The sequence below is a fragment of the Lotus japonicus genome, chromosome 1 (assembly GCF_012489685.1).
Source record: "Lotus japonicus ecotype B-129 chromosome 1, LjGifu_v1.2".
NCBI classification, from domain to species: domain Eukaryota; kingdom Viridiplantae; phylum Streptophyta; class Magnoliopsida; order Fabales; family Fabaceae; genus Lotus; species Lotus japonicus.
In genome coordinates, this window is record NC_080041.1 from 120,075,976 (window position 1) to 120,093,524 (window position 17,549).

The following is a 17,549-nucleotide window of genomic DNA, read 5'->3' on the forward strand; positions in this document are numbered from 1 at the left end:
AGTTAATATAGTAATTGAGCGGAGTGGATGGCAACTTGAAAAGATCTGTGCAGCATAAAGCCTTTTGTGATCAAATTAGGGTAATGAATTCCAGAATAGGAATAAAATGAAAATCACGTGAGACTTAATTAGATGTTAATCACAACCGTTAAATTTTACTAAAATAAAAGGCTAGGACGATGAGTAAATTTAAAGAGTTACTCCTGGAGTAAATGGAGCCCTCCTCATATATATATATATATATATATATATATATAGGGGAATGCTAACTTACTCCCACTTGTTTTTTAAAAGGAGTAAGTTAGCAACCAACACCTTTTCTTTTGGACAAAAAAATCAATTCTTTTATTTTCAAACTAACACAACTGTTTGGGTATTAAAGTAATTTGCATTTTAATTTTTTTTAAATTTGAAAAAAACACATTCTCTCTCTTTATAATCCCTAACCGGCTAACCCTCCTGCTTCTCTCTGTTCAACAGTGAAACGATTTCACTTCACTCTTCCTCCATTATCACTCCTCTAATTCATTCCCCACCGGTATCATAGTATCAAATGACAAAAAATATTTGCAATTGGCCACAATTCCTTCTTTTCTTCTTCTTTCTAATTATGTCTAGATCTCAACAATATGGACAAACACCACTCAATTTTCTTTCTCGCACTGCGTCTCCTTTTCCTTCAAATGAATTTTGTTTTTTCAAGTTATGGAAATGAAAAGGAAAAGTAGAGGAAAGGCCAATCATGCTTGAAGAATGAGAAAAAAGTAAGTGAGTAATGGTTTGATGGAGTTTTTTTAAGAGGCTGAAGGATGAAGCAGTTGGGGGAAGAAGAGAGAGAAAATGGGAGAGAGATTTGAACGGAAATCAAATTGAAAATTTAATGATGAGAGAGAAATTCAATTTCTAATTTTTTTGATTAAAAACTGAAACCAAAATTACATAAGCGCCCTGCAATTTAAGTTGACTTTAATTAAAAAGTGTTGGTTTTTTTGTCTAAAAAAAAAAGGTGTTGGTTGCTAACTTACTCCTTCTAAAAAACAAGTGGGAGTAAATTAGCATTCTCCTATATATATATATATATATATATATATATATATATATATATATATATATTGAAATGTGAGAGATAGAAAAAATAAGATGTTGATCAAGAAAACCTAATCAATCACCTAGATGGGTGTAACTTAAGATTGGGAGAGGATGATTGTGGCGGCTGGTGGCTCCAAGTTTCTCCCTCACTAGTTATCCTCGGTGGTCCACTGGATCCTCGCCGAGGATACCTGTGAAAACACTCTTATGCCCAATTCACTAAGAGAGTTAAGGTTCAGTGGTCAAGCTAGGATTTCTTAGAGTGCATAATTGATAGTTTCTAACCTCTTTTCGTATATATAGGTTGAGTTGCGGGTGGTTTTTGTGTTGAGTCGTTATCATCTGCTGACCCGAACTCGACCATGTGCCATAGCAATGAATAATGTGGCTTTCACACCTCTCTTTGAGGTGGAAAAAATGTGGAATGAAGAGAGAGATATGAAGAAAAGAAAAAAGTATGAGAGAAAAAGTATAAGATGTGATAGATGATAAGATGAAAGAAATAAAAATAAAAATATGTAGAAATAGCAGGGGTAGGCGTTTTGTTTATTAATGTAAAAAATTAATAAACCATTGATCATGATTCTTAGAAAAACACCAACATAACTAACCCATTTCCTACTGTTGTTATATATACCCCGGAACTGCTGTAGCAAAGTTCCCTGTGCCTCTCTGTTTTCACGGTTTGCATGAAACAATTGATGTTGAGACATTATAATATGTGAAAACTGATAAAATGAAGGCTTAATTGCAACTTTAGTCCCTGACATTTATAAAAACCATGATTTTAGTCCCTCGCATAATTTAATTACAAGTCTAGTCCCTCCCGTATGCAACGTTAGTCTTTCCGTCTAATTTTTAACGGAGAAGATTTATGTGGCAACGCACATGCCTCTCATGTGACCAAGAAAAATGATTTAATTGCACTTTTGGTCCCCTACCTATACACATTGTGTAGTTTTGGTCCTTAAAGTTCAAAAATTGCATCCAAGTTAATAAAAAACAATAAAGAAATAGAAAATGATAACTATTCATCTTCTTCAAAAATTGCATTCAAATTTAAATTTATTTTACTATGCCTATGCCTGATTATGATTTTATAAAATACTTATTTAAATTCTTATTCAGTAATGCTTTGGTACGAATCATAATTGTTCCTATTCAATTTAAATTGAAATTATTTATATATAATCCTCCATATTTTTTTTCGATATCTTTTATATTAAATTGAATGTAGTGATTAAAGATATTTTTATTATTCTATAAAGTATAAACAAATCAATACACATATTTCTAATTATTTAAAATTAATTTTTTTGATATTATGCTGATTATGATTTAATAAATATGTGATTAAATTTGAAGAATATGAATACTTATCATTTTCTGGTTTTTTTTTTTGTTTTTATATAAATTTGAATGTAATTTTTGAACTTTAAGGACCAAAACTACATAGTGTGTATAAGTCAGGGACCAAAAGTACAGTTAATTCATTTTTCTTGGTCACATGAGAGGCATGTGCGTTGCCACATAAGCCTTCTCCGTTAACAATTAGACGGAAGGACTAACGTTGCAAACATGAGGGAATGTGAGAGACTATTCTTGTAATTAAATTAGGTGGGGGACTAAAATCATAATTTTAGTAAACGTCAGGGACTAAAGTTGCAATTACGCCAAAAGCCACACAAAACTTAAAATGCATTGGAAAGTAGATGACCTCTAAATGAAACAAGCAGGAAATTGTGATGGATATTTAGTGCACATGGCATGGATAATTGTCGGTCGTCAACTCAATTGTCATATTGCTATACCATTTCTTAATGTTAGGGACTTAGGGTAAGGGCCTTACAAATGTGAGGTTCCTGTGCAAGTCTAACTTAGAGGCTTAAAATGCCATAGCCTTTAATGGTTCATACGAAAATATCTTTTATTTACTGATTACCAATTTACCCGTTTGAATATGGGTTAAAATGTATAAAATGAAAAAGTTACACATTATGAATCATTTGTTTTTTAGTAGCAAGTTTTACTTCAATAAAAGTGCATCATGATGTATAATTTTTCTCATTTTCATACCTGTTCTATAAAATATTTTCACGATACGTTTGTAAAGAAAATCTTACTTTGAAAAAACAAAACCCTATTTTTTCCTTTTTAATTTATCTTAGTAATCTTTCCATCTAATAAATTAAGAAGTCCAATAAACTTTTATTTTTTCATGCATCGGAAAATCCAATAAACTTTTTATATCCTTACAATACTAATTATGTAACTTTTTTTATTGAGTACGTGATGCATATTTTCTACGTTATGCTCTTTTTTTTTTCTTCGAAATTTGATGTCTGATAACTCAAATAAGTTGATTCAGTTTGCTACTGCGGATGATATATATATATATATATATATATATATATATATATATATATATATATTTAAATTATATCAACATTCAAAATCCTTATAATTATGTACTGAAAAAAAATCCTTATAATTCTATAACACTTGTTTTTAACTTTATACATTCTAAGTTTCTTCTCTTTCATACTCTCACAAAGAACACCATGGGCATGGAGGCTTCCTCGATATCTCCCTTAGAGTGAGGCCGCACACAATGCTTTATTATTTGGAAGATGCCCCACTCCTTGCATGCTTCGTTTCGTTTATCTCCTTTACTATCATTAATAGTAGATGGGTTAGCTATTTGGTGGATTACTGGAGAGAGGTCGATCGAAGGGAGAAAACACGACGGAGAATGGTCGGCACACGTCGTCAGAGGTAGAAACGACGATTCTTCCATGTCCAGTTTAGACTGGTGAACCACCAATTCTAGGCTGGTTCCACCGTTTTCCCACCGGCTACATGACCCCTGGTTACCAGCACGAACTGAACCACTCTAAGCATCTAACTATCGGTCCAGTTCGATTATGCAAACATGACCTCTTATCTTTACAAAATTTACCACTAAACTAACACTTTACTAATACACAAGGTAGTCAAATCGAGATACGTATCGTGTATCGCTAGACCCTAATTCTGTGTCGCGTATCGTATCGTAACGTGTATCGTAAGATACGGACACAAAAAAAATTAAGTCATAAATTAAATAATATACTAATATATCATCTAAATATAGTTCAAAATAATCAAAGATCCAAGTCATAAGTAGAAAAGTAGTCTCACAAAGTTCAAGTTCAACCTAATTCCAAGCCATAAGCCAAACTAAAGTACTAAACATCAAAGAGATGAAATTAAATGCCCACTCCCTAATTCCAAGCCATTAAAGGGCTGCTGAAGTTGAACGTGAAACATGAAAGGGCTGCTGAAGTGAAGTTGAACGTGAAAGGGTGAAAGAATCAAAGAAAACATCACTTTTTAGAGCAATTTACTAATTTTTAATGAAATTAAATGCCCACTCCCTAATTTTTCTAGGGGAGTAAGATGAAACGGCATTTGAAAAACTGTTTTTGTATCGTATTGGGATACGTATCGTGCGATACTCATGCGATATGTGCGATATAGGTCACGATACGAACACAAAAAGATACATACATGGGATACGTATCGTTTGGTTGATTTTCGTATCGTATCGGGATACGTATCGTGCGATACCATGCTAATACAACGTAACAAGCATGAGAGAGTAGGTTAATGATAGAAAAAATTGTATTAAAATTGGATCATACGGTATCTTATGATTCACACATAAAATGGGAAGATTAAGCGAATATCCAGGTAACCAAAGTCTCAAACCAGCTCACCAACCCCTTGATTATGTTAAACTATTCCACTTCCACACATTGGAAGCAACTAAAACCCAATTAAATAGACAAAATTAATTAGTACTCCTAATAACCCAAATTACAGGCCAACCACAACGTGGCACCACAATTGATGTCTATGAGAAGTTACCTTATTTTTAAAATTATTTAAAAAATAAAAAAGGCAACTTTAAAAAAAGAAAAAAATTGTAAACAGTGACCCCACAAACCGTTGGCGACAGCTGTATAACACCGAGAATTCCAATGAAAACACATTGTCCAACAAAACGGGCAGGCACCACCTCGAAACTCACGCAAACAAAAAAGCACGGGCAGGCTGCCCGTGTTTTTTCTATATAAAACCACTCATAACCACACCATGTTTTCCACCCACTACTTCCACCACCACTAACCATTGTCTCAAAATTCTCATTCTCTCTCAAAAGAAGAAAAGAAGTGAGAATTTTGACAAGTAATGGAGGGTTTGAAGATGAATGTGTTGTTCACACTAGTGGTTGCCGTTTTGGTAATGGCGGCGAGTGGCGTCTCAGCCGCTGAGGCACCAGCTCCAAGTCCCACATCGGATGCTACTACTCTTTTTGTTCCAGCTGCTTTTGCTTCTTTTGTTGCTCTTGCTTTTGGCTTTCTCTTCTGAAAACCTTCTCTTGTGGAGTTTGATTTGTGCAGAGGCTATTTTGGTTACGTTTTTTTTTTTTTATATTATCAGTATTATTATGATTCAATTCTTCTTGTGTAACACATTCATTTGTCATTGTACTAGTACTGTTTATGGATTGTGACCATGTAATCTTATTGTGATTTGTTTGGTTTTACTCATAATAATTTGACTCTTATGTTTGGACTTAATTCCTTTTGATAATTTTACTCTTTGTTGGATTGGAAGGGTCCGAGTGAGTGCGACGTTATTTTTTGAAGGTTTATTTCCTATTGAATTAGTATTAAGTTACTGAAAACGGCCATAATTCATATTAAATTTTTTTATGAACACATTTTGGCTCAATTGGTAACTGGTAAGTAGAGAATATTTCATCTTGGAAGGTCCTCTTATGTGAAGGTTGTGTTGCTGGACAATTTGTAAGTATCTAATAATATATGGTTTGAGAGACAAGCATAGTATGTGGTGGTGATCGGAGATAACCAAACCAACAAAAAATTATGTTTCAACTTTCAACAATTATGATTTGTTATATGATAGCTAGATAAATCATCTCACTATTAAAATTCATGTACTATATTAGTAAGAGTTGCAAATTGAAACAATTGTGGTATCACTGGTATGTGAAGTCACTACATAAATTGTCTTGGGCCATGCTGTGTCTGAATTCACCAATTTATTTGAATTGAAAACAAAAATCAATAGATATATGTTGTTTGTTGTGTAATAGTGGTATAAGAATCGATGGTTGGTGCGCCTATTGTGACAACTCATTTGCATCAAAAGTATTTTTGGCAGTGTGGTTAGGTGACGTAGCATGCCCGGCTGACGTGGTGAAGAACGACGGTGCAAGTATGAATGAGGAGCATGGTAATGAAGGAGTAGCACTAAAGGGAGAATGTTAAGAATTCAAATGTGAGTTAGCTCACATTGGCTAAGAATGAGAGATGTGAAAGCTTTATAATAAATGTGACATTTATACCCATGCGTTGAGGTTTTGGAAAAAGTTGTGGAATCGAGCATTCTGGGTGTCTTGTTTCCTTGACCCATGAGCTTACATTATTTACCCAACAAGGTCATACATTTCCTTTTTTTAACTTATTACCTCAGGCACATTCTTCAACATCTTCAGCGAGCTTTAGTTTACCTCATCTCACTCCTCAATGAACTATAGATTGAAATATTATTTATTGGGCAGATCGGTTATGGTTCGCGATAACGATAACAACGTCGATTGTACCTGCAATGGTGGGAGGCTTGATTTCAATGGTGCCTCCCTCCCCTCATGATTTTGAACCTTCAAAGTCACCTACTATTTCACTGTTTAGAGATTTCCAAAAAAAAATAACATATAGAGGCCTAAACTAAAAGACCTTGATATTAAAGGATTACAAACATATTTAAGCCAACTAACTTTATTTAAAATTTATATGAAATTTGGGCCTCAATACTTTTTATTTGTCAAAAGGGTCTTAGTACCTGAATTTCTGTTCAGCATTGTTAATTGAAACTAGTTCCAATGACTTGGGCTTTGTGGAACATCTCGCTGGGCTTATTTACAGCCTTTTAGATTTGGAGAGTTTTGAACCCCCAAAAAAGATATTTGAGGAGGCAGCCATTAAAATGGTTGGTCATAGTTGTTTGGGATAGGACAAACAACGAAGGGGTTCTGTTTTTCTCTTTCAAAAACACTAAAATGGTATATATATTAGAGACTTACCCATTAATTTAGTTTCTGCTTGGTAGGTCAATGGCATCTTTAGAGACATACTTAGGGATATTTGGCCATTTTATGCAAAATCCCACTCCCACTCCCCTTCCTTTTTTTCGTGTGTACATAGGTAAATAAAATTGAAATAGCTGCCCATATGTTTAAATCCTTTCATCCAATTTTCTTCTACACATCAAACAATGAAAACTGCATTTCAACCCGAAATTTTTCCAATAATCATTTCTCTCCATATCACTTGAAACAAATGGGCCCCTAGAATGGAACGAAGGTCAAGGTTTCATGGGAATTCATAATGATAAAGCTTGAGTCACATAACTTCCTATCAACACTTGGAAATCCCTGTTAGCTATCTTTTTTGAGTCAGCCTCTTGTGTTTAGGGTAAAATGTGAGCTGATCTTCAAGAGCGGTACTTGAGAATAATCTGCAATCGAAATTTTCTCATATTAAGTTTTTGAGTCTATCTCTTTCTTAATATGTAATTAAAGTGTTAAATAAGTGGAACATTTGAATGTTATGAAAGATATAGATACACAAAATTTAACATGAGGAAATATGAGATGAGTCTCATATAAGAGGATCTCATCCTTAATGTCATCCGGATTTGAATCAATATGAAAATTCTCTCATGTTCCCTTATATATTTATATTTTATGCATATCTCTCTTTGTATAAACATTAAAGGGTCGAGCATGTACCTATTTAATAAAGAAATATGAAGAGAGATAATAAACACAAAATTTTACATAAGAGAAGATAAGAGAATTTTCTCATTCATGAGAGGATCTCAATTCCTCATTATAATAATGGTATGCATTTAATACATAATATTGTTTTTTCTTCTAGACTATTTCCAAAACTACTCATGTTAGAGCATCTCCAATGGTGAGATCTTATTTTGGGACTTAACTCACTTTTTGTGGGCCCAGATTGCCACATAGGATTTAAGACACTCATAAGGTCTCTATGCACATTTCACTCTAGTGGTTGAGATCTTATTTTACTTTTGACTGGACCCACAGTACCAAATATATTTATATTATTTATTTCTCTCCCTATTTTTCACTTTGGCTTTTGTATTGAAGGAGAGAGAGAAAAAATATTATTTTATTTAAGATCCCACATTTGAGAGTACATGAGCTAAGGCACGGATCTTAGCAAAAACTAAGATCTCATGCCACCTAGGATAGCTCCAATGGTGAGATCTAATAAGATCCGGATCTTATTTTAAGATCCCAAAATAAGGACTCCATTTGAGATGCTCTTAGCATTTGGTCGAGCATGCCTAACATTATAAGATTTCTACTTTCCATACCATTCTCACGGCACCACCTCTCTTTCTTTATAAAAAATAACCTTTCATTTAACAATTGCTCCATAACTTGATGACCAAGAAAACAAACTAAAAACAATTGCTCCATAACTTGGGGCAACTACCAGACAAACTTTTTTTAATCCTTCAAACCCAAAAGGACAAATTAATAATAATAAAAGAGCCCCTAATCTGGGATTCAATTTACAATACACCATCCATCATATTTTTATTTACAAAACCATATGGTAGACGATACAGTAGAAGATGGTGTCCCTAGCCATAGGTTGTGGAATCCAAATGTTCCATGAAGGCACGAAATCATTTCCTCAAAGAGCTTCATAGAAACCACCATATGTTATGTGAGCTCTGCTCAGTGGAATACCCCTTGTTGCCGCAATTGCTTTATTCAATTTGGTTGCTTGCTGTACCACTTGCTTAATCCTCTGCAATCACAATTGAGGATCATTTCAATCATTCAATATTCAAGGATCAATAGTGCATATTTGGTTGCAAATTTAAGGGTAAAAGTATATATATTGCAACTTCATTAAGAATGATTTTGTGTATTTGAATATCAACTAATGCAACATGAACAGGCTTTTATCAACTAGACTCATCCAAACATGTCCTTTTAACCCAAAAAGGGAGAATCTTGTGTTATTAAGCTCCCGCTATGCGCAAGACCTAAGGATGAGTCAGATCCACTTTGTAAATCTAATGTAGCCAACCCTACCTTGCATTTCTTTTTGCAAGAGGCTAATTTCACGACTTGAACCCGTGATCGCAAAATCACATGGTAATGAGCTTACCACTGTGTCAAGACTCGTACTCATGTCCATTTAGCTCGAAGAAAAGTTAATTGGAAGTCAATAATAATCATTGAAATTTGGACTTAGTCAAGTAAACTATATAAAGTATATGTTTGAACATACATAGAAAAATCACTGTGAAGCCAAAACCATGGTCAACAAACACAAAAAAGCTAAAAGAAGTTATTTGTTTACCCTTTTGATTTTGGTTGTGCATCCAAACATCCACAAAAATAGTGAGTTTGCACACTTAATGCAAAATAAACAAATACCTTTTCTTACCCCCACACCCTTTCTTTAATGACATCATTTAAATGATATGATTAGTTCTTCCATCTCAATCTTGTACTAAATTAAGCATAGACCTAACTACATATCTAAAACAAGTTTAACAAATGAGTTCTAACAAACCCAACAAAAAATTGAGACAATTGCTGACCTTGTCATCAGTGTAGATCTGGAACTGAATCTTATGGTTCTGGTGGAATTTGTTCCTTTGCTTGCTTCCAAAAACCAGCACACAGATTGTGGCAGCAGCAACACCAAAAGAACAGATAGCTCCAACCCCTGTCAAGCTCCACTTCCAGAAATTGAAACCATCAGTGTGGTCCCCCTCTTCTCTGACACAGTCCATGGTAGTCATTTCATTCTCAACCTTCATTCTAGGAGAGACCATAACCTCCATAGCCTCACCTTTGTCCTCAGATTTCATAGCACCTGCATCATCAAGAGGAGGAGGAAACAGTACTGTAGGACTGGACTTTGGAGAATCCATTTTCATGTCGGCAAAATTATTTTCCAGCTGCAAGAGAAACTGTGAAACAGAAACAGTGTCAACAGTTTCTTGTTGATCAGCTTCCACAACAACAGCTCCTTTGATTTTCTCAGAGGTGGTGTCTGCTGAGTTGTCTCCAACATGATCATCATCCTCAGTGTTTTCTACTTTGTTCCCAATATGGGGTACAAATAATAGAATTGGATCATCATGGAGAAGTTGTGTTGTGGTTGTGGAAGAATCCCTTGATTTTGGTGAGGTGCAGTAGAAGTAATTCATGTCAAAATCACTTTTTGATTCTGGGTTTGATTTTCCCAGGAAAATCTGATTCTCATCACCACCATCAAGGGAGCCATCATCAGAAAGGAGTACCCAATCGTTACTATCCATCTTCTTCAGCAGATTCTTCTGGATCTAGATTCTGGAAGAGGGATCAAAATCAAAACAAAGGGTATGGTTTAAATAGGAAGAAAGAAAAAAAGAAAAGGTTTTTGAATACTGAGAGTTAACTCGTTGAATCAAAGAAGGTGGCTTCTGTTTTGTGGAGTTTTGTGTGGAACTTTGTTACTCCTAAATCCTAACAAGAGCATCGAGCCACCATTATTAAGGTGGTATTTTGTTGCTATTATAGGCATGATGTTATACCTGGTTTGAGTGAGTGATTTTTTCTCTTAACTAAGAAATTTCACCGTGATCAATAGTTATGAGACTAATCAATTACTTTACATGTAACATAAGCCGTGATGTTTGTTATTAATTAGAATCTATCTATCTATTATAATATATAAATCATGAAGCACGCGTTCTCGCGTTGACATCTCATTCTTTTTATTCTCACACAAACTTGACATGTCAGCTTTTAGAGTGAGGTGTCATGCTCTACCTCTTAGGCCTCTCTAACTTGAACATCATTTAAGGTTACCATTTTGCAATGGTGGGCATCAGAATTTATTTTGCCCGTTACAGGAAAGGAGTATGCAAATTGAAAACTAAGGATTTCTTTCATTTAATAACATGCATCTACAGAAAGAAAGAAAAAAACTTAGAAGAAAACTCTTTGGTAATGGCCTTGGCACAACTTCTATGCGATAGTTGTTTGATTTCCATCCTCTTAACTAAGAGTTCAATCTGATTGTAAATTTTTTGTGTCTATTTACAGATGATGTATTGGTTTTCTAATAATCTTTACAAGCTCGGGTACAAATATATCAACATAGGTACCCAAAAACTCTTATTTTTTGAAGTTTCTTACTTGAATGACATTTTATTTCCCTTTAATACTTTGCAAAATAACATGACTTCACACATTAAACCTACATCTGCAGTTTTCCATTGCCCAACAATGAATCAGGTTGATAAGGGTATCTGTTATATGATTTTTATACGTTAATTTTATTCCATTTTCTTCTTGGAGATCTTGAAGCTCTTGCATTGAGTTAAGTTTTTCTTCTAAACATTGTTGTAGGGTAATTGGTGACAAAGAAATCCACATTTCCTTCTAACATCAAAGCTCTTGTAGTCTTGATTATGTTCACAGCAAGGGTCTTAAATATGTAGCTATTTAATACAGAAATATGAAGCGAGAGGTAATAAACACAATTTAAAAGAGAATTTTCTTATTCATGAGAGGATCTCAATTCCTCATCAATAAAGGTATGCATTAAATTCATAACATTACTTTTTCTTCTAGACTATTTCCAAAACTACTCATGTCAGCATTTGGTCGAGCATGCCTAACATTATAAGATTTCTACTTTCCATACCATTCTCACGGCACCACCTCACTTTCTTTATAAAAAAGAACCTTTCATTTAACAATTGCTCCATAACTTGATGACCAAGAAAACAAACTAATTAAAAACAATTGCTCCATAACTTGGGGCAACTACCAGACAAACTTTTTTTCATCCTTCAAACCCAAAAGGACAAAATAATATTAATAAAAGAGCCCCTAATCTGGGATTCAATTTACAATACACCATCCATCATTTTTTTATTTACAAAACCATATGATAGACGATATAGTAGAAGATGGTGCCCCTAGCCATAGGTTGTGGAATCCAAATGTTCCATGAAGGCACGAAATCATGTCTCAAAGTGCTTCATAATAACCACCATAGGTTATGTGAGCTCTGCTAAGTGGAATACCCCTTGTTGCCGCAATTGCTTCATTCAATTTGGTTGCTTGCTGTACCACTTGCTTAATCCTCTGCAATCACAATTGAGGATCATTTCAATCATTCAATATTCAAGGATCAGTAGTGCATGTTTGGTTGCGAGTGTAAGGGTAAAAGCAATATATATTGCAAATTCATTAAGAATGATTTTGTGTGTTTGAATATCAATATCAATAATGCAATGTGAACCCACTTTCATCTAGATTCATGAAAAAGTTTCAATAATTTATTATCTTAAGATACATGCTAACATTCATGCGTACTGGAGTCATCCAAACATATCCTTTGAACTAAGAAAAGGCGAACTTTGTGCTATTAAGCTTCCGCTATGCTGATTTAGGGATGAGTCAGAACCACTTTGTAGATCTAATGCAGTCATTCTTACCTTGCATTTCTTTTAGCAAGAGGCTGATCTCACCGCCACTAATCATAAAGTCATATGGCAGTAACCTACGTGTCGAGACACTCACATCCTTTTAACTCGATGAAAAGTTAATTAAGTTAATTGGAAGACAGTAATAATCATTGAAATTTGGACCTAATCCACAGTGGACAACAAAAACAACAAAGGCTAAAAGAAGTTAGCTAAAAGAAGTGTGTCCAGTTTTGATTTTGGTTGTTTATCTAAACATCCACAAAAATAGTGAGTTTGCACACTTAATGCAAAATAAACAAATACCTTTTCTTCCCTCACACCCTATTTTTAATGACATCATTTAAATGATAGGATTAGGTCTTCCATCACAATCTTGTTCTAAATTAAGCATAGAACTAACTACATATCTAAATCAATATTAACAGATAAGTTCAAACAAACCCAACAAAAAATTGAGACAATTGCTGACCTTGTCATCAGTGTAGATCTGGAACTGAATCTTATGGTTCTGATGGAATTTGTTCTTTTGCTGGCTTCCAAAAACCAGCACACAGATGGTGGCAGCAGCAACACCAAAAGAACAGATAGCTCCAACCCCTGTCAAGCTCCACTTCCAGAAATTGAAACCATCAGTGGGGTCCACCTCTTCTCTGTCACAGTCCATGGTAGCCATTTCATTCTCAACCTTCCTTCTAGGAGAGACCATAACCTCCATAGCCTCACCTTTGTCCTCAAATTTCAAGGCACCTGCATCAAGAGGAGGAGGAAACAATACTCTAGGACTGGATTTTGGAGAATCCATTTTCATGTCGGCAAATTTATTTTCTAACTGCAAGAAAAACTGTGAAACAGAAAGAGTTTCTTGTTCATCAGCTTCCACAACAACAGCTTTGATTTTCTCAGAGGTGGTGTCTGAGTTGTCTCCAACATGATCATCCTCAGTGTTTTCTACAAATTGAATTGGATCATCATGGAGAAGTTGTGTTGTGGAAGAATCCCTTGATTTTGGTGAGGTGCAGTAGAAGTAATTCATGTCAAAATCACTTTTTGATTCTGGGTTTGATTTTCCCAGGAAAATCTGATTCTCATCACCACCATCAAGGGAGCCATCATCAGAAAGGAGCACCCAATCATTAGTAGTATCCATCTTCACCAGATTCTTCTGGATCTAGATTCTGGAAGATTGATCAAAATCAAAAGAAAGGGTTTGGTTTAGCTAGGAAGAAAGAAAAAAAGAAAAGGTTTTTGGATACTGAGAGTTAATTTGTTGAATCAAAGAAGGTGGCTTTTGTTTTGTGTGGAATTTTAGTACTCCTAACAAGAGCAAGGAGCCACCATTATTATGGTGTTTTGTTGCTATTATAGCATGATGTTAGACCTGGTTTGAGTGAGTGATTTTTCCTCTTATGTAAGACACCACTCTATCACGACCGATAGTTATGTGACTAATCAATCGTTTTATGCTCACGTACTAAATAGTAGATCTTATCAATAAGATTTCTTCATTTATAAGTGTTGAGAATGGGACGTCGAACCACTTATTTAAAAGATGAAGTACAAACATGACTTTAGTGAGTGTTAATCAAGTTAAAGATATGAATTGACAAATTAGGGAATCATCCAGATGAGATGGCCCTACCAAGATAATAGCCTCTACGCTAGGAATTAGGATTCTTCTCCTTGTAATTAACCTTTATATTTCTTTTCAGTTTTCTATTGGAGATTAAGTTATAAAGTAATTAATTAAAAATTAATAATTTAGGAATCTTGTTAGCTTTTGATAAAGGTGTGAGTTTTGAATGGTTAGTGTAAAAACAGGATGATGAATTGCCTAACAAGGAGAAGAGTAAATGCCAAGCTACCACAACTACTAGATTCTCCTTTTTCTTTTCTTATTTGTTGTTGGTTTGGTGATTTTAATAAGAGGGGTGTTTTCTTTTACTGGTGAAGAGAAGAAAGATTCTTTTTTTATTTTGAATCTATCCGATTGGAGAGATTGTCGGTTGCTTGTGCATTTGGGTTGAGGTGATGCTGATGGGTTGAGGATCTGGAAGAAAGAAGACAATACAAGAAGAGAACTCTAAAGCACAAGTGTCCATGAGTTGGTATCTTTGAGAAGTTGAGTCTCCCCCCTCCCTTTCATATTCATGGCCTCTCTCTCATATTTATGGGACGGGTTAAGCTTTCATAGCAGTTGATTAAGGACATGGTACTTATCTTCATAGGGATATTCATATTATAGATTTTTAAGTGATCCATAGGTGACCCACAATTTTTTTAGTTGTTGATATAACATTTTTTTAGTTAATAATCTTAAATCAACTGATAAAAATTGTGGATCATTGGTAACCTTATAATCTCTTATTTTCATATCATGTTCATAAATTAAAAGTTTGACTAAATTACTAAGTTTTATTTTTATTTTTTTACGCGATGGAAGATTAATTTATTTAAGTTTATTCGATCTATATTTCAAGAACTTCTACTTTCAAAAATATTTCAAGAACTTATAAATAACTTTTGAGAGGGGTGTAGTGAAATGATAAACTTTTCAAGAATTTATGTTATCGCAATCTTTACATGCTTTGTTCTTAAATAGTATAAGTCAATTTACAATATTAATAGAGCATTAAATATTTTTTTTTCAAAATTATCCTCATATTTAATATGAAAAAGATAATATAGGATTTTGAAATAATAATTTAGAGAGAGAAATTCATAAGAAAGTAAATAAGAATAATCTAGGAAAGTGAATAAATTCTTTTACAAATTTATTACTTGTAACCACTTTTCTTAATCTAAGAGAATTAGGTAAAGTGGTCTTATATATAGGAACGGAGGAAGTAGTTTCTTATATTTCAAGTTTCGTTTTAATTAAAAAAAATCACATTTGAAAACGAGTCTTATTCACTAGAATCTTGACTTTCTGAATTACCATTGGTTAACTTGGAAGTTTAAAATTATTATTGTAAACATACCCTATTTCAAACTACTACTTGATGTATTCACTATTGCTTGTAAATCACCAAATAAAAAGAACTCACGCCCCAAAAACTTGATACAAGTCTTAAATTATTCTTTAAATCCATTTGTTTGAAAGTGAATTTTTCATGTGTAAAGAATATGACACAAAATTGATATTTGTATGATACATAATCATTTTATTCATTCTTAAATATACATATTAGCATTTTACTTAAAAGATAGCTATAGGACTCCAAAATTTGTATTTTGATGCTGCACATTTTCACACAAGACTGTCTAGGTGCAATACTTTATATTAGCTGGATTTTACCAAAACATTGGCTGTTAGCTACACTGATTAGGAGTATTTGTAGCTTCTGCGTGTATGTTAAGAATCATTATGTTGTGTGTGGAACTAGTATTCTTCTTGCAAGCTTCTTTTTTAACCATTTGAAATAGATGTTTGAAGGTCATTTTCCCAGTTAAAATTTAGAGGCCAAAACTATGACCCGTAGTTTGGTATTAGAATTATTTGGTTCACTTGTTTGTACGTATTGCCAATTGTCATGCCATCTATGATCTATCTATAAACGTGGTAACCGTGTTCAAAGAGACTGAAAATGGAGGAAAAGAAGTTCCTTTACCAAAATATACCCGCATATAGCTCTGTTCATATCGAAAAAAGGACTTGCAATTATTGTAAGAGGATTTTCAAATCCCGATCGGTATCAACAAGTTCGAGCACAATTGATAGATAGTTGAATTCTTTAAACATTTAGGTGATGATTCAATCTTTTGAGCGGTGAGTATGAAATCATTAAAAATGAATATTAGGATAGACTTACTCACTTAATGTAATATTCGAGTCTCTAGAGAATTAGTCTCATGATAGAGCGGTTGTGGGATACTTGGTAATATAAGAAAAAAAATTCCCTCCGATTGAAATTGAAAAAAGAAAAAACTTAAGTCATTCCACTTTTCAATCATATAGTATTGTAAATATCAATTGATGCTCGGTTCAAATGACACATGCTTGATTCTTCTTAAGTATGTCTTAGGTTTAAATGAGGTGCATGGATGGAAAAAAACTATCATTGAGAGGAGCCCCACCAACACATGAATATTTTCCGACTTAGAAAATTATCTCTCGTAAATGATACTTGTTTCATACCAAAAAAAAAATCATGTATTGTAAATGTTTGGGTAAGTTGTAGGAACAGCTCATTGTCAATTGGAGAAGTAAATGAGTGGTTATAATTTTTTTAAAGTAACGAATTAAGTAATATTCTCAGTCAGGCTTAACATTTAAGAAAAAAAAACCCAATTGGGCTAAACCCAAGAACTACTTGCCATAATACACACACAAAAGAAATTAAAAATGTTCTAGATTCATATCTTTATTTGCTTTTGCAGTACAAGCTTCTCTTCAGGATTTAACTGGCTAACCATCTGCCCAAGGTCCCAAAAATACAAAGAGTAAAGAATGAATTCGTTTAGGATTCCTGTTGGTATTGTATATGTGGATTCCAATGATTCTGAGTTCCTGGTGTTTCTTTGGGCTGATTAAGCACTAATGTAAGGTATTTTCATGACAAAAAGCTTAACAAAATTCTAACAATTCTGTTGAAATTTCACTTGCATCACATTAGAAATTATTCTAGTAAATCTCTTTGGGCTGATTAGCTTCTGTTTCCTAAGAATCAATTCTAACACACCTAGGAGCTAGTTACATAAGCTTCCATAATTAATTTTGAAACTAGAATGAACTGTAAAAGTTTTCGCGAACATGCACTAAGGCTCAAATTCACACTCAATGTCAATCCCACAACCACAATCTATAATTTAGTGAGACCTATATAAATTGTCATTTAACATTAAAA

General features: G+C 33.8%; 3 protein-coding genes across 3 annotated transcripts; 1 reads left to right on the forward strand and 2 right to left on the reverse strand.

Moving 5' to 3' along the window:
- Positions 1-5,220: 5,220 nt before the first annotated feature.
- Positions 5,221-5,714, forward strand: LOC130729882 (arabinogalactan protein 21-like). The gene has a single exon (XM_057581733.1). It carries the CDS (start codon positions 5,323-5,325, stop codon positions 5,500-5,502), a length of 180 nt encoding a protein of 59 aa, XP_057437716.1. The 5' UTR covers positions 5,221-5,322; the 3' UTR covers positions 5,503-5,714.
- Positions 5,715-8,590: 2,876 nt separating this feature from the next.
- LOC130729883 (uncharacterized) lies at positions 8,591-10,770 on the reverse strand. Its single transcript, XM_057581735.1, has 2 exons — positions 9,817-10,770; positions 8,591-9,011 (listed from the first exon to the last, which is right to left on the reverse strand). Exons 1-2 carry the CDS (start codon positions 10,540-10,542, stop codon positions 8,895-8,897), a joined length of 843 nt encoding a protein of 280 aa, XP_057437718.1. The 5' UTR covers positions 10,543-10,770; the 3' UTR covers positions 8,591-8,894.
- A 972-nt stretch (positions 10,771-11,742) lies between these two features.
- On the reverse strand, positions 11,743-14,132 carry LOC130729884 (uncharacterized). Its single transcript, XM_057581736.1, has 2 exons — positions 13,175-14,132; positions 11,743-12,361 (listed from the first exon to the last, which is right to left on the reverse strand). The coding sequence occupies exons 1-2, from the start codon at positions 13,850-13,852 to the stop codon at positions 12,245-12,247; spliced, it is 795 nt and encodes a 264-aa protein (XP_057437719.1). The 5' UTR covers positions 13,853-14,132; the 3' UTR covers positions 11,743-12,244.
- Positions 14,133-17,549: the final 3,417 nt, after the last annotated feature.

Coding starts and splice junctions, on each gene's coding strand:
- LOC130729882 (XM_057581733.1), top strand. CDS start 5,323: ATGGAGGGTTTGAAGATGAATGTGTTGTTCACACTAGTGGTTGCCGTT.
- LOC130729883 (XM_057581735.1), bottom strand. CDS start 10,542: ATGGATAGTAACGATTGGGTACTCCTTTCTGATGATGGCTCCCTTGAT. Junction 9,012..9,816: donor AGATCTACACTGATGACAAG/GTCAGCAATTGT, acceptor TTGTGATTGCAG/AGGATTAAGCAAGTGGTACA.
- LOC130729884 (XM_057581736.1), bottom strand. CDS start 13,852: ATGGATACTACTAATGATTGGGTGCTCCTTTCTGATGATGGCTCCCTT. Junction 12,362..13,174: donor AGATCTACACTGATGACAAG/GTCAGCAATTGT, acceptor TTGTGATTGCAG/AGGATTAAGCAAGTGGTACA.